The sequence below is a fragment of the Diceros bicornis genome, chromosome 24 (assembly GCF_020826845.1).
Source record: "Diceros bicornis minor isolate mBicDic1 chromosome 24, mDicBic1.mat.cur, whole genome shotgun sequence".
NCBI lineage: Eukaryota > Metazoa > Chordata > Mammalia > Perissodactyla > Rhinocerotidae > Diceros > Diceros bicornis.
This window is the reverse complement of record NC_080763.1, coordinates 40,835,082-40,859,869: the sequence shown is the minus strand read 5'-3', so window position 1 is coordinate 40,859,869 and position 24,788 is coordinate 40,835,082. Positions and strand designations below refer to the sequence as shown.

General features: G+C 48.7%; 1 protein-coding gene across 3 annotated transcripts in view; it reads left to right on the top strand.

The window, feature by feature from the left end:
• Nucleotides 1-24,788, top strand: part of CLMN (calmin) — a 111,416-nt gene that overhangs the window by 54,985 nt on the left and 31,643 nt on the right. For all 3 annotated transcript variants that reach the window (XM_058567643.1, XM_058567642.1, XM_058567644.1), the window contains exon 2: nt 20,607-20,668. In XM_058567643.1, coding sequence (XP_058423626.1) covers nt 20,607-20,668 — 62 coding nt within the window. The remainder of the gene's footprint in view (nt 1-20,606; nt 20,669-24,788) is intronic.

The window sequence follows — 24,788 nt, the reverse complement described above, 5'->3', positions numbered from 1 at the left end:
GTGTCCAGATTTCCTCTTAGAAGGACACCAGGCATGTTGGATTAGGGCCCACCCTAAAGGCCTCGTTTTAACTTAATCACCTCTTTAAAGGCCCTGTCTCCAAATACAGTCACATTTGGAGGTCCTGGGGTTAGGTCTTCAATATATGAATTTGCAGGTGACACAAGTCAGCCCACAGCAGGTTGTAGCATGAGATGTGGACGAGTGTGGCTCATAACACACACGGTGAACCAAGGTAGCTGGTAGATGTTTGAGATGTGCACACACGAATGTGTGTGTGTTGTGTATTCCTCTGTAGCTCTGTTTAGTTCTGAGAAGCTGGGTGCAGCTTTCTGTATACATCTAGTGTTTCCTGAAGATGAAGTTGTGCATCAGCAAATGCAAAATTCTTGTCATGCTTAAATTGTTCCCTAATAGATCAAATTGCTTTGGCACCGATCTGTGTTTTCTAACAAGCGTTGGGCAGAACGGGCTGTACCTGCTGCCCTTAGGGGTGACTGTGGCTCCTGGGTCGTGGTGCTGGGCCTGTCCCAAGCCTGTAATCCTCACAGCCGTACCACGAGTGAGAAAGGACAGCCAAGATCATCACCTTGTTTGCATAGATGAGAAAACCGAGGCCTGGAACCTGAGACTTGCCCAATAGCAGTGCTGCCGGGGGGGAAACCGAGACACTTTACATCTTGACCTCAGTTCTCAAACTTGCCCCTGTGAGACTCAGTCCGCAGTGGGATATTAACCATACAGATTCCCAGGCCCCTCCCTGGGCATTCGGAGCCTCTCAGTCAGGGCCTGGGCCTGGGAAGCTGTGTTAATGAGCACCCCAGGTGGTTGTCATGACAAGACCAGGCAGTGTTAGGTGACACTGCCCTACATCCCCAAGCATGTGGGTGAGACTTAATCCATATTTGTACGTGTGATGATTAATATGTATTAAACAGCATTTTCCATAGGAGTGAGACCCCCTTCTGATGGTGGGCCTGTCTCACCCCCAGGCTGACCTCAGCCCCGCTAGAGGTAGTGTGGCTGTGTGCAGAGTGCGTAGGCCATGGCATTGAATCCTGTGTTCTTGTTCCCTAGCTGTGAGACCTTGGGCAACTCACAACTTGGAGAGGTAAGCGCTGTGGGTCCCATTTTACAGATATGTAAACTGAGGCACCCATGAGATCGCATCTGGAAAATACTCCACTTAGTCAGGCATAAGCTCCCTTCCTCTGTCCACTCATCCTTTCCAGTTTGGGTGGTTGCGGGTGACAGTGGGCATGAAGCTTCAGGAGGGTTTGTGTCAGGGAAGTTGCCTGGAGTTCGCCAAACTGTGAAGGTTGAGGGAATGGTCTCCACACAAGACCACCCTCATTTCTGACCCCAACTGCAAGTTCCAGGGCTCCCAAAACCACCCCTCAGGTTTGATAATTCAGTAGAAAGACATAGAACTCACTAAAGCTGTTAACACTCATGTCAACCTCCTGGCACCGACCTGTGACAGTATGCACAGAGAGTTACCCACTAGGGAACTCACTTGAGCTTCGGTGCCCAGAGTTTTTATTGGGGCTTCGTGACGTAGGTATGGTTGATTGATTGATTACCCACGTGGTTGAACTCAGTCTCCAGGCTGACTGATACTGTGTGACCCGCAGCTCCCACCCTAAATCGCATGGTGGGTCCTTCTGGTGTGCCAACCCCACACAAGATCTGGTGTGGTCGGCCCCTGCTGTAGACAAGCACAGTCCTCTCAGGTATGACCCAATTTACTCCCAGAAGCTGGGGCAAAGCCCAGACCTCTCTTTGGGCAAGGCCAGATCCTGCACTGCTCAGAAGGGGTGCCGGGAACCGGCTTTGGCTGGTCTGACGAATGTAGATGCGCTCATTCAGGCACCGGCTGGGGCTGTCCACTCTGCGGTCACTGCTGTGGGTCAGGTTCTGAGCCCTTTGTAAACACCAGCTCTCATTTCATCCTCACGCCGACCCCGTGGTGCTGGGGATGCCCCCCCACTTTACAGACGGGGGCAGTGAGGGAAGCCCCTCGCCCACCATCACAGGGCTAGTCCGTGGTGGAGCCAGTGCCCCTCAACTCCTTACGGTGCGCTGTGTTCACTTTTAAACTTTTTAAAAACATTAATAAGTTGCTGCTCTACTTCAGATGGCCTGCTCGGCACCCCCTGGCGCTCCTCTGGTAATTTCCGGCCCCTCGGAGAAGCGAGGACCACCCCGAGTCTACCGGTCTCAGAGCCAGACTCCGCGAGAGCTGGAGGGAAGAGGCGCAAGGCCATAAAGCAGCCTGGAGGGAAGTTATTTTTCAATCAAGTTGGGCTTTGCCTGTCTAATCCTTCCCCTCTGCAGGGGCCAAGGGCAGAAAACTCCTCTCTGCGTGAAGAGACCCGAGGCCTGGCTCCAGCCCTTGGACCAGAGTCGAGGACCTGGGCCTGCAGCTTTGAGAATAAGCAAACTAAAGGAATATGTCTCGGAAAACCACCAGACCCGGAAGGTTCCAACTGCTCCTTATGAAAGAAGTAATTGAACAGCGGGAGGAGGGGCCATTCCCTAACAAAGGCCCAACAATTCTCTCTGTGACACTGCTCACTCCAGGATTAGGGCGAATTTGCCTAAGACATTTAGAATCCCTTTTGTTTTTTTCCTGTGTGATCTTGAGCACTAAATTCCCTCACCTCTCTGAGCCTCAGTTTCCTCATCTGTAAAATGGAGATATTAACACCCACCTCACAAGTGCCCAGCCCGGAATGTGATGTATATAGCTTCCTGGTTTTCACAGTCAAGGGTAAGAGATGACCTTGGTGGTTTTGACACCAGATCCTCCTTGTTCTATAATAAATGAGTTCTATATAAAATTGAAGACATTCAAAATTGGACAAGGGAAGAAATGTGTTTTAAAGAGCGCAACAACCACTTGACTCGGAGATAAGTCTCTTTTATGACATCTCTGATTTTCTAGGGTCGGTCAATGAGAACATGGGATTCATTTTATAGCTAGAATGTTGGGACTCCCTCTATGAAACTGACATCAAGTGCAGAGGCACCGAGCCTTTGCAGAATACAAGATGGCAGGTGGCGGTTTTACATCAACATCATCTAGGGACTAAGAAGATGGGTGTTGTCTGGCCCCTCAACACTCCCACCCCGCTATACACACACGTGGGATCACTGCGTGCAGACGCCGAATGCATACACCACCTGGAAAATAAAAATTGCTTTCAGGAAACCTAGAGTTTAGAGGGAGTGATGCTTGGTTCCAGGTGGTCCCTGGAGCAGCTTTCCTGTAATGTCGTTAAGAACCAGCCCTCTCCTGATGCCTTTCCAAGATCTCACAGTCTCTGCCACATTTTCTAATACCTATTCTTCCCAGTCAACCCCCTGCTCCACCAGCCCACCCTCCGACACACAGACATTTGGCTCATTGTCTCTGAGGCTTTTGTCCAATCCCACCATGTGTTCAGAGGCCCCAAGCAATACACGGTCTTTAGGAGCCCTCGTGTTTGCCTTAATCTCGTCCAGTCGTTGGTTCCCTGCACGCTGCGGTTAGAGACAGACTTCCTGGCTTCAGAGGCTGGCCTCCAAGAGGGTTAATCTGCAGGGTTTTAGAACCTGGATGACATGTCCCTAGCTCTTCACAATTTGTAATTGTTTCTCATTTCTCGCTTGGCCTCAGCAGCCACTATTTAGTGAAGTTGGACGGCTTTCTGAGCAGAACTTAGATGTTATGGGGAACATAAAGGAGAGAGAAGACATCACAGAGAGCCCGTTGCTTCTAATTTGGCCGCTGAGCCATCCCGTCTTGAGTCATTTTCCTCTGGCGTCATGAGAGAACGGGGGTGAAGGAGTTTTTGCAGATTGTAAAGTGCTGTAGAAATGTAAGGGCCACAAGTGCTTACACATAAAGTGCTCCTCACTGAAGTATTTATGGCAGCCAAAGACACTGAAACTAGCCTAACCGTCCAACAAGAGGGATATGGTTGGGAAAGCGTTGAAGGTTTATGATGGGTTTATAATAACAAGAGGACGGGTATTGTATCAGTTAGGATTGTGTTGAGCTGCAGGTAACAAAAACCCAGTTCACAGTGACTTCATCAAGGAGGATTTATTTATCTCATATGATGATGCCAGAGATAAGCAGGCTGGGGCCAGTTCTGGGGCCCAGCAGGGCCATCGAGGAACCAGCTACTTCTCTTCCCTGCTCAGTCATTCTTAGCAGTGGCTGTTGTGTTTCCAACTTCACAGCTCCATTACGGGAGAAGGAAAAGGCCCACACACCAGTGTTCTCTGCTCCCTTGTACAGAGCACTCCTGGAAACCCCACCCCCTAACTTCCACTTCCACTTCATTGGCCCAGCTTTGTCATGTGACCACCCCTGCCTGCAAGGGAAGCTGGGAAATGATCATTTTTAAACTAGGCAGCTTGCTGACTTAAAATCAGGATTCCATTGGTTGAGAAGAAGGGAAGAATGCAAACTGGTGAGGCAGCCAGCAGTGTCCGCTAGAGTCTACCCCATTAGCTACCCAACATACACGTACCTTCTTCATATCAGAATTCATCCACCTTCTTCCCAAGGAGAAAGTCACAAAGTTTCACTCTGTTGTTGCAGCCAGGGCTGGAAATCCAGGATCGTGAAGGGTTGTGCCAATTGCCCTGTCAGGTTTGAATGTGTCTGGTTCCTTGTGCCTATAAACTAAGATAAGTTATCTGTCGCTTCCCCCAACACAGCAGATATACAATGATGGAGAAAGAGCACGATAAATTGTAATAATAATAGTAATAATAATAACAACAACAACTCCTACCATTCAGGAAAATTGAGAAAAGATATAGGCCAGGCAACCAACAGTGCCCACCACACAGAATACCACATTGCATACATAATGTGGTCAAATTATGTTAAATAGAAGGAAGAATGGAAGGAAATAAGCAGTCTTGGAATAATTTAATCCATGTGTATTGTATTTTCTGATGTTTTCTGTCACAGGCATCTATTAATTTCATAAACAGAAAATTCCCGTGTTAGATCTTACATTTGTAAATATTTCCCCCAATGGTATTGAGGACAAAAGATCAGAAATATTGCACCATGCACAGGGTTGAGTACATAATAATTTTTTTAAGTAAAACTTAAAATTTCTATCAATTGTATTCATGTAGTTAAAAAAATAAAATATACTGACAAGCTTATAATAAAAGTAGTATTCTCCCACCCTAGCTCCCCCACCTCAGGCCTGCTCCCCCAGGGAAGCCTTTTTCTAGCTTTTCGACTCTTGAAGATAGGGTTCCTCCCTTGTAGAAGATGCAGTTTAGTGCGGGAGAACTGACTGAAATTTGTGAGATTGCTAATAACTGCTGACAGTATGCCTCCATCGCAGAGGGACTTGCCAAGACGGCAGGCAGCGTTGCAGGAGGTAGTGACCTAAGTTGGAAGGAGTAAGAATAGCTCTTGTAATGATGTCCATCCTGATTTACAGGGAAGTCTGTGAGTTGGCCGTACTGGTCAGGGTCGAGGTCGGGAGGCAGTGCCGTGTAACGGTTTGGACACAGGCTTTGGGGCCAGGCCTCTGTGTGAAACCTGGCTCTGTTACCTACTAGAAGGGTGACCAAACTTGTCCCTGCTTTGGTAGTGCATCTGTAAAATGGGAATCAGGAACATTCAAGTTAAGGATTCTTCATTGTTGTTTTTTAACATTTGTTGATTTATTTAAATTCCCAGTTTCTTCTTGCCCTAATTTTGGCATTTTATATTTTTCTAAGAATTTATTTTAGTTATGTTTTTGAACTTTCAGAATACAATCATTTTATTTTTAAAACAGTCGGTTTGAATTGGGATCCAAATAAGGACCACGCATTGCAATCAGTTGGTGTCCGTTAAGCCTTCTTTCTCTCTAGGTGTCCCTTCATCTCTCTTTTTTCATTTGCAGTTTGCTTTTTGAAGAAATTAGTGAGGCTGCTTTTAATTGTAACCAACAGAAACCCACGAGAGCGTGATTAAGCGAAAAGATTGCATTTACTTTAAGAAAAGACCCTGGGTGCCACTGAATTCAAAGGCCAGAGTGCAGGGGCCTCAGGAACAGGCTGGAACGGAACTCTCCTTTGCATGCTCTCCCCCTCCATCTTTCTCACCCCATCTCTCATCTCTGTGTCTTTCTTAGTTCCCGACTGACCTTTTGCTCTCCCGTCCACGTGGCAGCAGATGGCCTCCATGCCGCCCGGTCCATTCGAGGGACCAGCCAGGTGGAGGCTGGAATCGGTCCCATTCTGAATTCCCAAGAAGGCACTCAGGCTCAACCCTGATCCAGTGGCTGTGTCCTTGGCTTCCAGGGCCCCACTGCCCTCATCGCCTGGATCACCGGCCAGGGAGGGGCATGCCATACAAGGGGTGCCCTGCAGAGCACGCAGGGGGTGCACACCACAATGACAGTCCCTCGCTCATAGGGTCACTGGTCAGAGAAAAGAGAGGCGGCATGCACAGTGCGGGGCGCGTAGTGAGCCAGAGACACACAGCAGCTTTAGCAACGAAAAGCACACAGTCAGAATCTCTAAGGAGTCATGAAGATTACTTCACGTATAATGGTGCCTCAGGGCACAGCACCTCTTTTCTTCCTGAGGGGCAGTCAGACGCTGCACCGTAATTGGCCATTCGTTTAAGCCAAGTGCCAAGATGCTTAACCTGGGCCGGACCTGGCTCTTGGCCACATGGGCGGGTGGTGGTTGTTACGGACTTAGGCTTGTGCTCTGGGGACCTGAACCTGGGCGAAGAAAATGGTAGCCTGGGAGAATTCCCTTCCTGGTGTCTCAGTGCCCTGGACAGCCCCAAGTGGCAGCTTGGATTCCAGGTCAGAGTCTCACCAACAGAGCTATAGTGACCGTCCCCCAGGATGGATGTTCACTGGGCCCTCGGCCCAGCGCACTGCAGAGCTGGTCCCCATACTGGTGCCTGGGTGTCTTCATCTGGACTGTCTTGCTTCAGTCTGGTGGGTTCCCCCTGGGTTGTGGCTCACATTAACAGCCTGAGCAATACTGTGAGCAGGAGCTGGGGGTGGCAGGGGGCAGGTACAAAAAGGGAGGAGACTTAGGTTTTGTTCCTAGAGGCACGCTGGTGAGGTTAGATCAACAGATTAGAGGTCAGGGTCACAGATGGAAACTGAGTGATCCAGGCTGTATCAGAAGGAGCATGGTGGTTTCAGAGGCCAAATGCAATGAGTGGACTGACAGATGGGTTTTCCATTCATTTATTCATTCGTTCATTCAATTATTCAACAAGCATCTAACACACCAGGCACTGGAGGGGGCGGGGGTGACAACGACATACAAGACACTGTTTACTTGTGGATTTACTCATTGACATGTTTGTTCATCTGTTTATTATACCCCACTTTCTTGAACAAAAACATTTAAGGTGGCTTACCTGATCCATAAAGTAAAGTTAAAAATATATAAACAGAAGAATCTGAATCAAATAATATTTTTGTAAAAATTGAAGTCTGGGGGAGAGTTAGCCTTCAGATGCACAGGCCACAGTCCCGCTCATTTGTTAAACTTGGACTTCAAGTTTAATCAAGAATTTCCTGACAGCAAAGTGAAAAAGGAAATTCAACTGGTTACGAGATTCCTGTTGCCCCGGAGGGGAAAACCTGACTCTTTACAGTAGCTGCTGCCTTCTTGTCTAAGAGTCTGTTCAAGAGTCTGTTAGTGATAGGACGTGTCCCTTCTCTCAGTGGAATAGTATGCTTTCGTCTCCTCGATACATGTACGGATTCATTTTCAAATACAAATTCACCCCTAACAAGCCTGTGACAAGTAGTAGTTTTCATATTGTGTCTGGAGGGAGGAATGACAGTCGTTTTCAAGAGAAGTCACAAAACCTTCTTCTAGCTCATCTGAAAAACATTTACCAGGGCTTCCTGTCAGAATCATCTGACGTAGAGTATCTGTGTGTTTTTAGTTTTTCTCTAAAATGTTAAGATTTGAAGAACTGGAAATGTTTGGCCTTTCAGCCCGTTCCACTGTTGGTCTGCTCTGACGGCCTAGTTTCCTGATCTCAAACCAAAACCTGTCATCCTCTGTCTCCTGACTGTTGCTCCTGGTTGTACCCACTGAACTTTCCCCTTTTCCACAAGCCAAGCTTTGAGATACCGGAAGCCTGATGTTGGAGAGGTGCTGAGCGCCTCATCCTGGGAGGGATTCACGCAGACTCTGTGTGAGTGTCTTTATGGCAGTGTTGGATGGCAAGGTACGCTCCGTATTTCAGGGCCTCTCCAACCAGAAAACTGGATTGCTGAATGCTCTGAGAGGCAGAATAATTTTGTTTTTTTTTGTGGAAAATGGAGGCAAAGATTACAACCCTTGAACAAAATTTTAATCTACTGAGAAATTTTACCTACAAGTACCACTGTTGTTTTTTTTTTTTAACCTGTTTCCATTTAAACTTTACAAAAGAAGAAGAAAAAAGATCAAAGATGATTGTGGTTATTTTTCATCTCCATGTTCCCTGGAATCTTCAGACAAAGGGCACATTATTTAGTAGGAGATGAGGGGGAGAGGAGGAGGTGACATAACTTGATTTGAAAAAGGCCAGTTGCTGAAAAAAGGAAAACAAAGGCAAGAATTACTTAAAAGTCTGGTTGCCCAAATGTGATTTTTCTTATGGTTTTGGTGACGGGAGGAGACAATCCAAGTGAATTTCCCTGACTTGCAGGTCCCTAACACTCAGTTTTCTGCTTCTTTTCTTTCCCCCACACACCTGCTGGCCCATCCACCCCGCCACCGCTCTTTGATTTTCTTATGACAGTAAACAATGCAAACAAACCCCTGCTTCTGAAGCCTGAAACTGAATTTAGGAGTTGGGCTGTGAGGGGTACAGCCACCAGTAAGATCTAGAAAGGCTGCTTAAATCAGGCAATAGGGCTTGTGGAGTCTGGAGCAGGGCTTGGCAAACTGTGGCCCACTGCCTAATCTTATAAATAAAGTTTTATTAGAACACAGCCATGCCCATTTATGTATTGTCTTGGCTGCTTTCCACCACAACCAGAGAGTTGACTAATTGCCAGAGACTATGTGACCCACAAATTCTAAGAAATTTGCTATCTGGCCCTTGATGGGAAAAATTTGCCAACTCCTGAGTGAGAGCGGTGGTTCTCAACCTTGGCTCAGTGTCAGAATCACCCTAGGGAGCTTTAAAAATGCAGATGCCTGGGCCCCCGCACCCAGGGATTCGGATTCAGTTAGTCTGGAGTGGAGGCCAGGCATCTGTGTTTTTCAAAGTTTCCCCAGGGGACTGTTCATGTGCAGCCGGGGTTGAGAATCACGGGTCTAGTCTCAGTGGGTTTCTTTAAGTTTACAGAACTGGAATTTGCCATTCGACAGGGTTTCCACCCAGTGACAATGATCCGACCTTGACCTCAATGTCAGAGAAGTCCTTGGGGTCAGAACCACTGTGGCATAAGGGAGACCTTGTAATGATAAAATCCCTCTAGTGACCCTGAGTTCTAAATGTCCCTAAAGAGGGTTCAAAGTGAGCCACACTACAGTGAGGGGGGTGCATGTGTATGTATGCACGCATGCACACACTCATGGGCACGCGTGTGTATATTTGGATGGTTTGTGTAAGTAGATGACTCTTGTCTGTTTTCAAACAAATGCATTTCAGAAAGGAACCAGTGATGTGTGAAGGCTTTGTATTTGTCATGTTGGCACAACTCAGTCCCCAGGCTCCGGCTTAAGGCAGCCTCTCGTCTCTTGTGCTAATTAACGTGAAATGTGGGCGACGGTTCCATCTCGAGGAGAATTTGACACCTCTTGCCTTTCCCCATCACAATTTCCAGTGCTTACCTCTCCTGCTCAGGGTAGGAATTTAAATTCACGCTGGTGTCACTTTTCGTTGGCAGGTAGAAGTTGTAAATGGGAATTTCACGGTGTGTCCCTCCATGTAAAGCAAATATTAACCACCTTGCCTTTCCCTGTCCTTGTCTCCCACGTGGATTCCGGTGCCTTCTGCCCCTCCCAGCGGCTGTCCCTTCAAGGCCTGCTCTCCTGGACACACGCCCACGTCTACCAGCTAGAATGACCCACTCATCCCAGTTTGCCTGGGACTTCCCCAGTTTTAGTACTGAACATCCCCTGTTCTGGGGTCCCCCTCTGTCCTGGGCAAACTGGGACAGTTAGTCACCCCAATGCTAGAGCTTCTCTCAGCTGGTTGGCCTTTGCATGTACATAAGAACATCAGTATTTGAAGGGTGAGTGTGGAGTTTTATTGAAGATTATGTGCTTAAAAATGCAAATCAGGGGCTGGCCCGTGGCATAGTGGTTAAGTTCGGCACACTCCACTTCGGTGGCCTGGGTTTGTGAGTTCATATCCCAGGTGGGGACCTACACTACTCGTTGGCAGGCATGCGGTGGCGGTGACCCACATACAACATAGAGGAAGATAGGCACAGATGTTAGCTCAGGGTTAATCTTCCTCAAGCTAAAAAAGAGGAGGATTGACAACAGATATTAGCTCAGGGCTAATCTTCCTCAGGAAAAAAAAAAGCAAATCAAAGTCATTTATATGAAATTGAGTATGTTTAATTCTTTTTTTAAAAAGAGCTGAACCCAAGAGGTGGAGCTAATTCTTCTTTTTAGGCCTGTTGAGCTCTGTTCATAAGGATCAGAACACCAGGTGAGCCTTTATTCTGCAGTTGAGCTAACCTGGGCATGGAACGGGTTCTTCATGAAGGTTCTTCAGCAAGATGTTGGCTTTGAAGGGGTTCAGCCAGCCCAGCGTGGTGCCGGGAGAGGGTCTTGGCACACAGTGACTAGGCTAGATTCTTCTCTCAGATGTGTGCTGGGGCAGGTCACTCCCTGTCTCTGCGACTCAGTTTCCTCACGCACACAGGAAGCACCATTGAGGTTGCCATGAGGATTAAATGGCGGATGTTAAGTGATTCTTCCTGTGCCTGGAAGAGGCATCGTGAATGTTGACTTCTTTCCTCCTCACACTGGGGGCCTGGTTCTCCCTCAAGACAGGTATTAGCCAGGGTGGGCAACTGCTATGACAACAACCCCCAAGATGACTGTGACTTAACTCAGTGAAGATGTATTTCCCACTCACCCAACGGTCCAGCAGTGGTTTTCCTCATGGGGCGTCTCTATGGGGTGATCCTTGTCCAAGGGGACACACGGGAGTCTGGACTCCTTCCCTCTCGTGGCTCTGTCTTCCTCTAAGTCCATGGAGTCACCTCCGTGTAGTGGTTGCAAGGCATGGAGGATTGTACGGGCCTTGTACGGAAGTGGCACCACCCACATTCCATCAGCCAGAACTCAGTCATGTGACGCCCGCCATCTGCAAGGGAGGCTGGGAAATGTAGTTTGGCTCTGTGCCCAAGAGGAAAAGGAAACAGGGTTTGATGAACACATGGTGGTCTCTGTCACAGGAGGTGTGACTGCCTAATTCATTGGCTGTAAGGACCCAGTGGAGATGTTTCCCCCCGTTAATGAACATTTCTCTGTATGTCCACCAAAGCAGGATTCTGCAAAGATGTTCTGATTAGTTTTACACAAAAAAGGGGTCTGGCTTTAAATGAGCTTAGCGTAGACGAAGTTAAAGCAATTTCTTTTTTGCAGGACTTATCAGAACCTTTAATATACTGATCATAAATATCCATGAGAGGGGAAATATGCAATATTTCCTAGACTTATTGGGTTCCTCCTTTGAGAGGTCTTTTAGAACTAGTACTCTGCAGAATGTGGTTTGGAAAACAGTGCTTTAGAAGTTATTCAAGTTAGTATTCAGAAGCCAGAATACTTTCATGAAAGCACTGATATAAAAAAAAAATCAGGGGCCGGCCCGGTGGTGTAGCGGGTAAGTTTGCGCATTCCGCTTCAGTGGCCCGGGGTTCGCCGGTTCGGATCCTGGGCACAGACGGACCTACTCACTGCTCAGCAAGCCATGCTGAGGCAGCGTCCCACATAGAAGAGCTACAACTCTACAACTATGATACACAAGTACGTACTGGGGCTTTGGGGAGAAAAAAAAAAGAATGAGAGCAAGATTGGCAACAGATATTAGCACAGGGCCAACCTTCCTAAGAAAAATAAATCAGCAACATTCATAGTTCACGATGGAGAGTTCAGTCCCCCAGAGACTGCAGAGTCAGGGACCCATAAGGTGGGTCTTCATGGTATGTGAAGAGAATATTTTTCTTTTTCCCTTTCCTTCCTTCCTGCTTTCCTTCTCCCCCTCCTCCTCTCCCTCTGTCCATCCTAACTTCGAGAACCTAGCAAAGGAAGCCCATGAGCACAGGATCCACATATTATTATCTGAGGTTGAGTATACTCATCGATGTCTGCCACCTGGGTGGGTGTGTGAACAATCTGTACACCACCACTTAAATCCTCTCTCTGTTTCAGCTGGACATGTCTGGGAAGTCTCCCTGGGCTGGTCGTGTCACCCTGGTCTACCCATCTGGGTAGATGTTAAAATCCCTTTTCCTAAGTGTGGGTTTTTTTTTTTTTTTTTTATTGATGTTTTAATGGTTTCTAACATTGTGAAATTTTGGGTTGTACATTTTTGTTTGTCCATCACCATATGTATGACTCCCTTCACCCCTTGTGCCCACCCCCCACCCCCACTGCCCCTGGTAACCACAGTCCAGTTTTCTCTGTCCATGTGTTGGTTTATATTCCACATATGAGTGAGATCATACAGTGTTTGTCTTTCTCTTTCTGGCTTATTTCACTTAACATAATACGCTCCAGGCCCATCCATGTTGTTGCAAATGGGACGATTTTGTCTTTTTTTATGGCTGAGTAGTATTCCATTGTATATATATACCACATTTTCTTAATCCAATCATCAGTCGAGGGACACTTAGGTTGCTTCCACTTCTTGGCTATGGTGAATAATGCTGCAATGAACATAGGGGTGCATAAGCCTCTTTGGATTGTCGATTTCAGGTGCGTTGGATAGATTCCCAGTAGTGGGATGGCTGGATCATAGGGCATCTCTATTTTTAATTCTTTGAGGAATCTCCATACCGTTTTCCATAGAGGCTGCATCAATTTGCATTCCCACCAGCTGTGTGTGAGGGTTCCTGTTTCTCCACATCCTCTCCAACATTTGTTGTTTTTTGTCTTGGTGATTATAGCCATTCTAACAGGCATGAGGTGGTATCTTAGTGTTGTTTTGATTTGCATTTCCCTGATGATTAGTGATGTTGAGCATCTTTTCATGTGCCTATTGGCCATCTGTATATCTTCCTTGGAGAAGTGTCTGTTCATTTCCTCTGCCCATTTTTTGATCAGGTTGTTTGTTTTTTTGTTGTTCAATTGTGTGAGTTCTTTATATATTATGGAGATCAACCCCTTGTCAGATGTACGTTTTGCAAATATTCTCTCCCAGCTGGTTGGTTGTCTGTTCATCTTGATTCTGGTTTCATTTGTCTAAGCGTGGGTTTTTATGACTGGTTGGCGTCATCTGTCATAAATCAAGGTGGACTGAGGTTTAGTACTGAAGTTAGACAGAGTCACTCTCAGAAAAAAACTAGAGCAGGTTTATTTTTTATTTTAGTTACAGGCACCAGCCCTGTATATATATATATAGCTTAAAACTTAATTTGGTGTGTAATTGGGACTAGCTCTTTGGAGCCCTGGGTTATGTGTTTTGGAGCAGCTGAGAAGCAGGGCCACGGTGGGGCAGGACGTGGTATGTTAATTGGTGGCCTCTGGGACCTGTGAGAGAATTGGATTTAAGTCCCCAGTTAGAATGAGCTTGGCAGTTTTATTTGAGTCTCCGTGGGCGCGTACTGGGGAGACCACCGGTTTGCGCCAGGTCCAGCAGGCTACTCACTCTTCGTCCTGATGCCCATCGGCGCATCCCCGGCCAGCACGAGGCACAAAGGAGATGAGACAGCGGAGGCGCCAGAGAGAGGGTGAGGGGACTCTGCCAGCTCGGCCTGCCGCTTCTCTGCACACTTATTTGAGTAGTTGCATGCTGCTCGGCCTGTGGTCCCAACGAGGGTTTTGCATTTTATTACCAAAGTCTCGATAAAAGGGACTTGGGTCAGAGCAAACATTCAGGGAGGAAAAACAAAGGAAATGAAATGCAAAATCGCTGCTGGTGCAAACCACATGGAGGCCTTGGCTTTAATACCGCCAGAGCCGATGGGGGGAAGCGGCCCCCAGGAGTCGGAACCGAAGGACGTTGGCCTGGTATTCCCGAAGCCTGGCCCCTCTCCTGTTTAAAAAGAAATTGCTGTTTAATTTGTTTCTGAGTTTTATGTCTCAAGTGAACCAGCATGGGGCCATGTAATGAGGTTGTGTTTCTGGGAGGTGTTGAAAGATGGGGAAAGGAGCGAAACCACCAAGCAGGGGCCGGGCGCGTCGGGGCAGAATGGGGGGGGGGCTCTTTTTGGAGTGGCCGCAGGCTCCCGGGGGTCCAGCAGCATTGAGGGCTGGAGGGGCAGGCGGGGGCCGCCCAAGTGCTGGCTTCTCGGTGCACTGCCCGTGGGCGGTAGGTACCCTCGTATGGTCTGGTGGCCCTGCAGCTGGGGGGGCCGCCTCTGTGACCAGAGAGAGAAAAGATCTCTCTCCATCCTAGTTTAAAGATCCCCGGGGGCCAGCCGGAGCTGAGGAGTGAGGGGCATGGCTGAAGTGAGCCAAAGAGCACCCTTAGAATGAGAAGGAGTCTGAGCCATGGAGAAAAAGAATATTTTTCCAAGGAGGAGAATGGGTTTCCCAGACAGTAAAGGAAGTCAGCGCAGACCAAGAATGGAAAAGTAGATGTAAGTGTCTCAGGAGGCTGCTGATATGTAAGGTTGGGCAAGAGGTTTCTGGACCAGCTTGCTGTTAGAGGAATCCCTAGAGACTGTCACCAGTGGGGCCTGTGGCTGTCCGCTGGAGCTGAGATGGCCCTCTGTACCGTGCCCCGCTTTGCAGGAAACAATGCATGGAGCGTGGGAGCAGATGGATGCCAGAGTCTTGCCCCCAGCACAAAACAGGAATAAAGATTGAAAGTGCGGGGCCCTGGCTGCCCCACCCTCCTGGACAGAGGTGGGGGGCTTTACCCCCGGTGACCTTCCCACCAGGGATAGGGAGAGCCCACCAGCTGTCATCAGCTCCCAATGACCTTGCTGTCCCAATCGTGGGGGTGTGACACCCCCATACACACCCCACTGGGGTCCAGGTGGGATCCACCCTTCCTTTCTGCCACTGCCGCCCCCTCCCCAGCACAGCCCCGGCTGCAAGGAGCCAGGTGGCTTCTCCCAGCCTCGGTGGCTGCCAGGTCGACTTGGAAAGAGGAATTTGGCTCTGTGAGGACTTGCTAAATGAGAGCCGTCTATAGGGCCAGTGTGTGTGTCCAGGAGGTGCCGTGAACTGTGAGGACGGATGAGTCTGTGTCCTGAGCTCCTTGATGCAGCCGGCACACACGGGCATCATCGTCTCATTCGGTGGAGGGAGGCGTTGTGTCCATCTTACAGAGAAGAAACTCAACCTCGGAGAAGTTCAGTAGGTCATCCAAGGTTAGCAGTCATAACAGCTGTGTTTATTAAGCACTCATGACGTGCCCGGCCCTGTGCTAAGGTCTTAGCGCACCTAGAGATGAGGCCACACTTGCCCCATTGGTCTTCCTCCCCTGCCCAGGCAGCGCCTCTGAAGCTGGAAACAGATGCTCCCAACTGACGCATCCAGATGGACGTGAAGGGATAAGTCCTCCCTGTGGGAATTCTGGTTTGCAGTCCTCCTAGGCGAGTTCTGGTTCGCCTCTCAGCTGTATGAATTCAGGGACTACAGCCGTTATCAGGAAGAGCCCCTCAGACAGAGAGGGAAAGGAGAGGACGTTTTTCTTGCCCAGTGCCAGTGAGCGATGTCTCCTTAATCGTCCTAGCAAGCCCGGGAGCCATATCCCTGTCCCCACCTTGTGGTCTGCTCTTTCTCCTATGCCAAGTGACGTGCCCATCACATTCTCTACTCTGCCCAAAGGTGACCACGGAATCGTGCCAGTTGTCTCTTCCCACTAAGACCTGGGTTCTCAAACTGTGCGCCGTCATCACCCACGAAGCTGGTTAAACGCAGACCCCTGGGCCCCAGCCCCAGAGTGTGTGAGTCAGTAGGTCTTGGATGGGGTCCAAGGATTAGCATTTTAACTGTCACCCCAGAGGCTCTTGGTGACAGTGACCCATGTGCCATGCTTTGAGAAACGCTGAGTCGTTTACTGAGCACACTGAAATTGTGTACAAGTATCTACGTGCATTAGCTCTGTGTGTGTGTGTGTGTGTGTGTGTGTGTGTGTGTGTAGTTCTGGAAGGATGGTCAAGAAAATGTCAATAGTGCTGATCTCTGGGTATAATGAGATTTCAAGAGATTTTAGATACATTTCTCTATGCTTTCCTGTATTTTAATTTTTTATAATGAGCGTATAACTTTTATAAACAGGTAAAGCCATCAAGCCTTTCTCATGGGCCAACAGCAGCAATATTATAGAGGAAATATAGAGAATGTAGGTTCGAGGGAAAGAAGGCCACAAGTGTAAATGAGTCTCTTTTAACACCAAGAGCCAGTGTCCCTCTCTCTGTGGCTCCCGACTCCTGAACCGGCCACTGATGGCCTGGAGAAGGGAGAAATGTCGCACCTCCCATTTTCACATTGTTTTTGGCAGAGCCGGGGACAACGTCACGCCTGGGCATTTGGGATGGTGGAGTTGGGCCAGAAGGCTGGGCCACCCTTTCTGTCTCGGGTGCTGGAGTCCGGGGCCGCACGAGCTCCTCCTCCTCCGTGCTGCCCCGGCACTCGGGCACCCTGGCCAGCCAGCCAGAGCTGGGATGGCGCTTTTACGGTGCTGTTATTACCCTATTGTTGCCCAGGAAACCCACACCAAGCCCCCCAAACACTCCGTGAGAAAGCCAGACCCTTCCAGAGAAACTGTTTCCTACACCTTTACAACGTGATAGGTGCGGTGGAGAAAAGGGGCCGTGGGATTTATGGAAACTATATAAAGTTTATGGAGTCTTGGCAGGCCAGAAGTAGCAAAAGCCTGCAGGAGGGGGGTGGGCATTCGAAATGGAAAAGGCCATGAAAGAGCGTCAGACACCAGACAAAGTCCCCCAAGTCTGGGGCATGCTGTGTGACTAGGGGGCAGGGTAGCAGCCCTTCTGGAACAGCTTTGGCGATGCCTTTCGGGGTGATCCCACTGCATCTTCACAGCATTCCCGTGAGGGAGGCACGGTCATTCGCGTTCTGTAGAGAGGAGACTGAGGCAAAGGCGCTTTGGAGGTTATGAACTTGTGCAAGGTCGCACAGCTGATGGTGTGTGGCTTTCAAGTGGATGCTCTGAGGCAGGCTGAATTCTCGCAGTCTCTCTCTCCTGTGTACTGAGCAATGTGTCCCAGTTTCAGGGCCAGAAAGTATGGTCTCCATACCCTAGTTCAGTTTGGGATTCATCTACTATTTGTGATTAGTCTCACGGTCCCCTGGTATCCTCGGTCATCATCTTGCCCTCCCATGGGTCAGCTTTGCTGCCGAAGCTGATTGCTGCCCAGATTCGCCCGCTGGCCTTGGCTGGATCGGAAGTGAGGCTGCCCAGAGGTTAGCTCTGGATCAGGGCAGTGCTAGCATGCTGTCTTTGCCTTCAGGAGCCCCTCCATGTCCCACTTCTACTGTGGGATCCTTTTAGGGCCCCTGGAGGAGTGCCCCATGAGATCTGAAATTGCTCGCTCCCATCCCATCAGCCTTCAAAATTTCTAATTCATTTCTACTTCATATGTGCCTTGTGGCATCCATGTTTTCTCTCTCCTGTGTGGCTGTGAATTCTTGGAGCACAGACTCCATGAATTCTTAGTCTTTTCATCTCTGATTTTGCCCACATGTCTGGCATAGTCCCAGCAAGGAGTAATCACTGAATGAGTATCTGCTAGGAGAATGGATGGATGGATGGATGGACGGGTGGTGGATGGAGGGATGGATGGATGGATGGATGGATGGATGAACCGACAGATGGATGGGTGGTGGATGGATGGGTAGGTGGATGGGTGGATGGATGGAGGACAGATGGAAAGATGGGTGGGTGGGTACACAGATAGATGAGGAGTATATAGACTAACAGACACCCACTTCCTCATTTACACCCTCAGCACCGTTAAACTAACAGCCTAGCCCAGGATCTCTCAGGCTTTCACTGAATGCACTTCTGTTTCAGCAAACATACTTCGCTCTTTCTGAAGCCATATGGAGAAACCAGCCTGAGGGTTTGAATGTGTGTGTAAATACTTTACAATCCCCATAAACTTGTTTAAAGACAGGTGGGGGTGAAAGTATAAACTGGGGCAGCCTTTTGGGAGAGCAATTTGGAAGTAGCTATTAAAATTTTAAATGTGCCTACCACTAAGACCCTGCAGCTCCACTTTTAGTCGTCAAGCATGAGAAATATATTCATACGCTTGTGCACAAAGAACTACGTAGCAGGGTGCTTGTACAAGGAGGCTTGTGGCTGCCCTGCTCATAACAGTGAAAAACTGGAAATAACTAAGTGTCCATCAACAGAGGGACGGTAACTGTGGAACACCTATACTATGGAAAAAGCTGCAGAAGTGGAAAGATCTCTCTGATCTTCTGGAAAGTTCTGAGACTCTGTAACAAATGCCCCCTCCTTATCTCATTTCCATCAATTTCTTTTCCTTTCTCCCTCCTCTCCCTACCCACGTAACACAGTTCCCTGGAATTAGATCTTTAATCCTTATACCTACTTGCCAGTGACCTTCCCTTACAGAAAAGGAGGAAAATGAGAGAAAAGCAGTTCTGTGCATAATTACTGTCTGCCAGCTCTTCAATTAAAAAGATTGAAAGGCACAATATTAAACTTTGATTTATGGGCACCACTATCTACCTAATAATGAGGCTGAGAGGGAAAAAGAACCACAGTCGTTACAGAAAACGCAGCCTTTTTTCTCCCCCAGGAGATAAATTGCCTCTCATTTTCTTATTGCTAAAGAAATGTGAAATGGTTTTAAGCATATGTGATATGTTCTTCCCATATGTTGAAATCCAGAACTTAGTCATTCAGGAGTCATCTGGCTCCGACATTTCTAGGAAGCTTCCCGAGAGTGTAGCAGCTTGAAGCTGCCGGGGGTGGGGTGGCGCTGCCACAGTCCACTGGCGCCCAGACCCAGGCATTGGCACTGCCACCCATCCCGGAAACTCCCTCCGGGTCCCAGGGCACCAAGCCAGCCAATGCCACAGAGCTTGGAGGGAGTGGGAAGATCACAGAATCCAGTTCCAAGTCCCAACTTTGCTGCTTACTAGCTATTCAACCCTCAGTTTCTTCATCTGTAAAATAGGAACAGTAACCTTACTAATTGTGTGATGTTGGGCAAATGCCCCAGTTTTCCCATCTGAAGGTTGTGCTAGTCCCTGCCTCTGAGGGTTGTAGGAAGAGTTAAATCAGTGAATTCGTGTAAAGTGCCTACATGGGGACCTGCCACATTGCGAGTCCTCTGTAAATACTTTTTAAATCATTGTCATTACTATTGCCGACGCCTTTGCTGTAATTGGAGGAGTTGGAATTCAAACGCCGGCCTTCCATTTCCAGGGCGCTGGCTGATGGGGGGTGGACAGACCTTGGGGTGACGCCCAGCTTCCTCTCTCCAGCTGGTGCCTTGGGCAAGTCCTGGTACCTCACTGGGCCCCATCTTGTCCATCTGTGAAATAATAGTTTCTACCTTGCAGACAGTGTTGTCAGGTTTAAAGATTAATGGAAACAAAGTGTCCAGGTCACAATTAGTGCTGGATAGATGGCAGTAACCCTTGAAAAGGAAAGATCTTTCCTCAGAAACCTGTTTGGGAAACGCTCTCCCCTGGGAGGAGGGATGTGTGTCTGGTTTATGTCCTCCCTGCTCACTGTGGCTCTGCAGCAGACGCCTGCAGAACTCGCCCTTCCTGGAGGGCGCAGAGTGTTCCCTGACTCTGAAAATAAGAGCTACAAAGAAAAAGAAAATGAGCAACCATTGTGCCAAGAACTGTGTTGAGTTGATTTGAAGGATCACAGGTAATTTTTTGGTAGCCTGGAAGTGAGCTTCTTATTTTCATGGGGCAGATCAGACATGGGAACAGGTGGCTGGCCCAAGGGCACAAAGCTAGGAGGTGACAGTCTGACCCAGGACTGTCAAATTCTTTCTGCTACTCTCTGGCACCTTCCAGAGCCCCCATCCCAATTCCTAACCAGTGGCCTCCCCTCCTTCTTACCCTGTCTCTCCTCCATCCCAGCTCCTCAAACCCATCGCTGCCAAGCAGGTGTGCGGTGCCATCACCTTGTGGTTTTCGTGTGTATCTTCCCACCAGTGCTTCTTAAGCTGGAGAGGCGAATGCCCAAATGCTCACGTTACATTGTGTAGAACGTTTTGTTCTGTGTGTCTAAATTCATGGGTATTTAATCTATTGAAGATGCTCTGGGCTCAGGCTGGGGAAAATGGATTCTAGGCGCCACCTAACCACCTGTCACCCCCCTTCTGGGAAAGCCTCCGTTCATACATGGGACCCTCCGGGCCTCTGCCTGCCGTCCTCCTAGAATCTCCCCTTGGGAAGAGGAGGGCAGGGTTTTGCACGTGTTTCTTTTTGCCCCACTGATGGCATTTCTCTATTTTCAGTTGAGAGGGAAAATGTGCAGAAGAGGACCTTCACTCGATGGATAAATCTGCACCTAGAGAAGGTAAGCGGGCACTGGCGTTCTTGGTAAGTGGTAGGTTTGTCCGTAACTGAGTGTACAGTTCATAGTGCGGGGAGGGGGAAATGGTGGCTCTGTTAGTGTTGTTGATATTTTTTTTCACTCATTCATTTAAACACCTATGGAGTGCGTTCTCACTGCTGGGTGTCAAGCTAGGTGCTGGGAACATGGAGTTAGGACATATGGTTCTCTCCTCCTGGGGTTCTCAGTCTCATTGGGAAAGAAGAGGTCTGTCTTTAAATAGGAATGGATGAGCAAAAGTAGAAGACGTTCATTGTTGGAAAAATCCAAACCCTTCCATGGGCAGGAGGCGGTGCCCTCGGGACGCAAACCCAGCGAGGTGGGGGGCATCTTGACTTTCCATATTCAGAGCCAGGTGAATTGATTTATGCAAGAATTCTTGATGCCTTTTAACAAAGCCGGATTCCCTTGTTAATCATGTAATGTTGCTATTGATCAACAGTATTACTTGCCCCTTTTGGTGCATCCAGCACCTGCCTGGTGCATCACACATCTCCTTTATCCTCATGACGATTCTCGTTACCCCCCCACCCCTCCTGTTACGAATGAGGAAACAGAGGCTTCGAGAAGTTAAATGGCTTCCTGCAACCCCACCACCAAGAAGGAAGCTCTTCCTGTGGCCCTTCTTTCCCCCTTTTTCTTTCTTTCTAACATTCTCTGGCCAGGCCATTTTGAATTGCATTTTGTCTGCAAGCTTCTCATGCACACACTTCATAAAACAAAAGCACTCAACCAGCTCCTGCTGAGAAGCAGACGAAAGGATGAGCAGCAGAGGAGGGGCAGGGAGGGACGGGAGGTGGATGAACAGCTCGGAGGGAGAAATCTGAGCCCTCCTTACCCACTAGGTTAGGCCCCGAGGCAGGGAACATTCTAAGTTGCCCAGGGCTGGGGGAGGAGAGATTATTTTTCTCTTTGTGAAACAGCTGATTTATCAGGTTTCATTTTACTCACTGCACTTCTTTCTGAAATTCCACGATCTGGTTCTCCGAACAGACCCAGCCAGTCCTCTCATCTTTTTAAAGCTGGTAATTTTCAAGTACCCCACTTGAGTTAGGTTAGAAATGTATTTTATTCTCTCCTTTCCTCTTAAAAGGTGCAGGAGTAACAATTGACTGTCCTTCGAGTTAACCCAAAAGAAAGGTTCTTAGAGGAAATCATTGAAATGATTAGAAAGCAGAGAAAATAAGTGTGGTTTTTAGGATATAGAGCTCTTGACCGAAATTCTAATTCTCACAGTTTACCTTTAGGCCTGTAGTATTTCCCAAGCAGGCCTTTGACCACCCACACCTCTATTCCCCACCTGTAGAATGGGTTCCCCTTGACTCAGGAGGTTCCCGAACTCCTCAGGTGAAAGATTGTGTGTCACGGATGAAGCATTATAAATCGTTTGCCAGTTGTTTTGACTGTTGGTGCATTTTGGCAGTGCTCGTAAAGCGAAGTGTTATTTTTGGAAAAAAAGGAAACCCGTTCCCCAAACCTGAGTTCACTGAACTCCTAAATTAATGCCTGATGTGTGTCAGGGTAGCTGGAAATTCCTCCTGGTGGACGGAGTGTAGCCATGGCGTATTTCATTCTTTTTTTTTAATTAAAAAATAAATACAGCAAAGTGCAGAGGGTAATATAGCAAATACCCAGGCACTCACCTCCCCCCACCCCTAGTGAACCTCTGTTACCGTTCATCGTATCAAGGATGTTCTCCCTGGCCATGCTTCTTCGCCTTTTTCCGGGCAGGTGGGTAGCACCCACTCTGAGGACAAATCAGATAGCGTCTGAAACTGATGCCTAATAAACAGGGCAAAATTAACAGCCATGTTTCTAGCCTTGAGACTCTCAAGAACCACCTTTCATGTAAAGGAAACCCAGGAACTCCTTGGGGAATTGGGCTTAACTGCAAGTTGAAGGCTGTCAGAAATATTTACTGAGTCTCTGGCTTCTGGAAAAATTCCTTAATTTACCGAAGGAGTTAGATCATGAAGAGAGCCCTGGGGGTGCTGTTTATTCGGCCATACCAATCTCGTGAAGCCCGCGGAACGTTTGGGGCCCGAGGAGTGTTTTTGCTGGAGCCCGTTCAGTTTCTCCTCCTGCCATCTCGCAGGATGGAGTCCGGCCAAGGCCCGGTTTGCTGCGGCTGCGGCTCTTACAGACACTGTCAATGGGAATTATTCTCCAGGTGGAACACAAAAGCAGGGCTCGGCCACGGTCGGGCTGGTAACTGGGAATTTTGTGAGTCCATCTATCAGGGACTGTTTTGTTCGGGCCTCACGTTTCCTGCCTCGCATTAACAGGAATAACATTTCCGTAAGAGGCTCGGTAACCTGATGCCCTCATGCTCCGGTGGAATGCACCCAAGGAGCCTCGGGAGTTTGCAAAGAAAATAATTTGCCTTTTGGTTCAAAGTCGCTGCTGTCCTTGAAGCAAAGCCCTTTTCTGTGCACCTGTGGGTGGAAGTGCCCTGTATTTTGACTCACTGGGGGTCAGGGAGCTCGTATAAGGAGTAAGGAAATGCCACCTTCCTTAATGAAAAAAGAAAACAGAGACCCTCGAAGCTTTCACTGGGAGGAGGCCTTCCCGGAGGAAGAGGGTGCCTGGGCCACAGATCCCCCGTGTTTCCAAGATTTTCCTTACCACCGGCTCTCTGGTTGGTTACAGCTGCCACCACCCCCATTAATCCTGTCTCCTATGTGAACACCCTCTTTCATTGTACCCAGGAGCAGAGAGAGCACCCACCCTAACTGTCCTAATGTTGCCAAAGGCCCCAATTCCAAAAGGTAAACAGAATTCATGCCAGCGTCGGGGCTTATTAAAAATGCCTGTTTCTGGACCCTGTTCCCCAAGATTCTGCTGCAGCAAGTGCTAACCGTGCTGCATTAAAGGAGTTAGTATCAAGCTTGTTTAGTCAACAGAAAGCTTTCTTCAAGCAAGGTCTTACCTGGAACCCTAAATAAAGACCAGTAAGAGCTGAGCCTCTCTGATGAAGAGGGGGCAGTGGGTCAGCCTCCTTCTCGACGCCCCTCGGCCACCGTGGGGCGCCCTGCGGCTGCTCTGCTGAAGCCTAGGGTTCCTGGAACACAGTTTGCAAATTCTTTTGCTGGAGCATCTGACCGACAAGTTTCAGCTGAACCCATAGACTGCAGACTACGGCCAGCCAAGCTCTTGGTGGACCCCATGTCGGACGGCACAGCGTCGGTTCACCTAGACTGTGGACCTCTCCAAGTGGAGCTCAGAGAGGAGGGCCGGGGTTGCTTGGGCTCTTCCCACCCAGGCCTTCTCCACACTCCAGATCCTGTGTGGAGAGTTGCCTTTTCCCCCAGGGAGAGGGAGGAGCCTGGGTGACCTGGGGCTGCCTTTTAATGACCCAGGGAACCCAGAACAAGAAGTGGGTGGGGAGGAGAGAGGGTGATTCAAGAGCCGAGCCCTGCAGAGGGCCACCAGCTAAGGACATCTCCCTTTCCCTCATAAAGCCGTGAGGCACACACCCACTGGATGAAAAGCCGTACTGCAGAGGGCACCCCAAGAGTCTGCAGGAAGGAAGCCACTTAATAGTAAGCTGGTTTTACTGATGCTGTTAATCTGAGAAGGCAGGTGCTGTGGCAGGCTCTCCTCCTGCATGGTCTTGTTCTGTTTGGGCCCCTGTCCTCTGAGCCCTTGCTGACGAGGACTCGCAGGCCCAGGGAGGTTAAGGAAAGTGCCCAAAGCCAAGTCCCTGTTGAGGGTGGAGGCTGGATTTGAACTCAAGTGTGTTGCTTTTCAGTGGAACAGGTAACAGGTGCATCTTGAGACAACGTTGGTTTATCTCAGGAAGCCTGGATTTTGTGGAGGAACAGAGGGAGTGGCATTCAGCTGATTAACTTTTTTTTTTTTTATGTGAGGAAGATCAGCCCTGAGCTAACATCCATGCTAATCGTCCTCTTTTTTTTGCTGAGGAAGACCGGCTCTGAGCTAACATCTATTGCCAATCCTCCTCTTCATTTTTTTTCTCCCCAAAGCCCCAGTAGATAGTTGTATGTCACAGTTGCACATCCTTCTAGTTGCTGTATGTGGGACGCGGCCTCAGCATGGCCGGAGAAGCGGTGCGTCGGTGCGC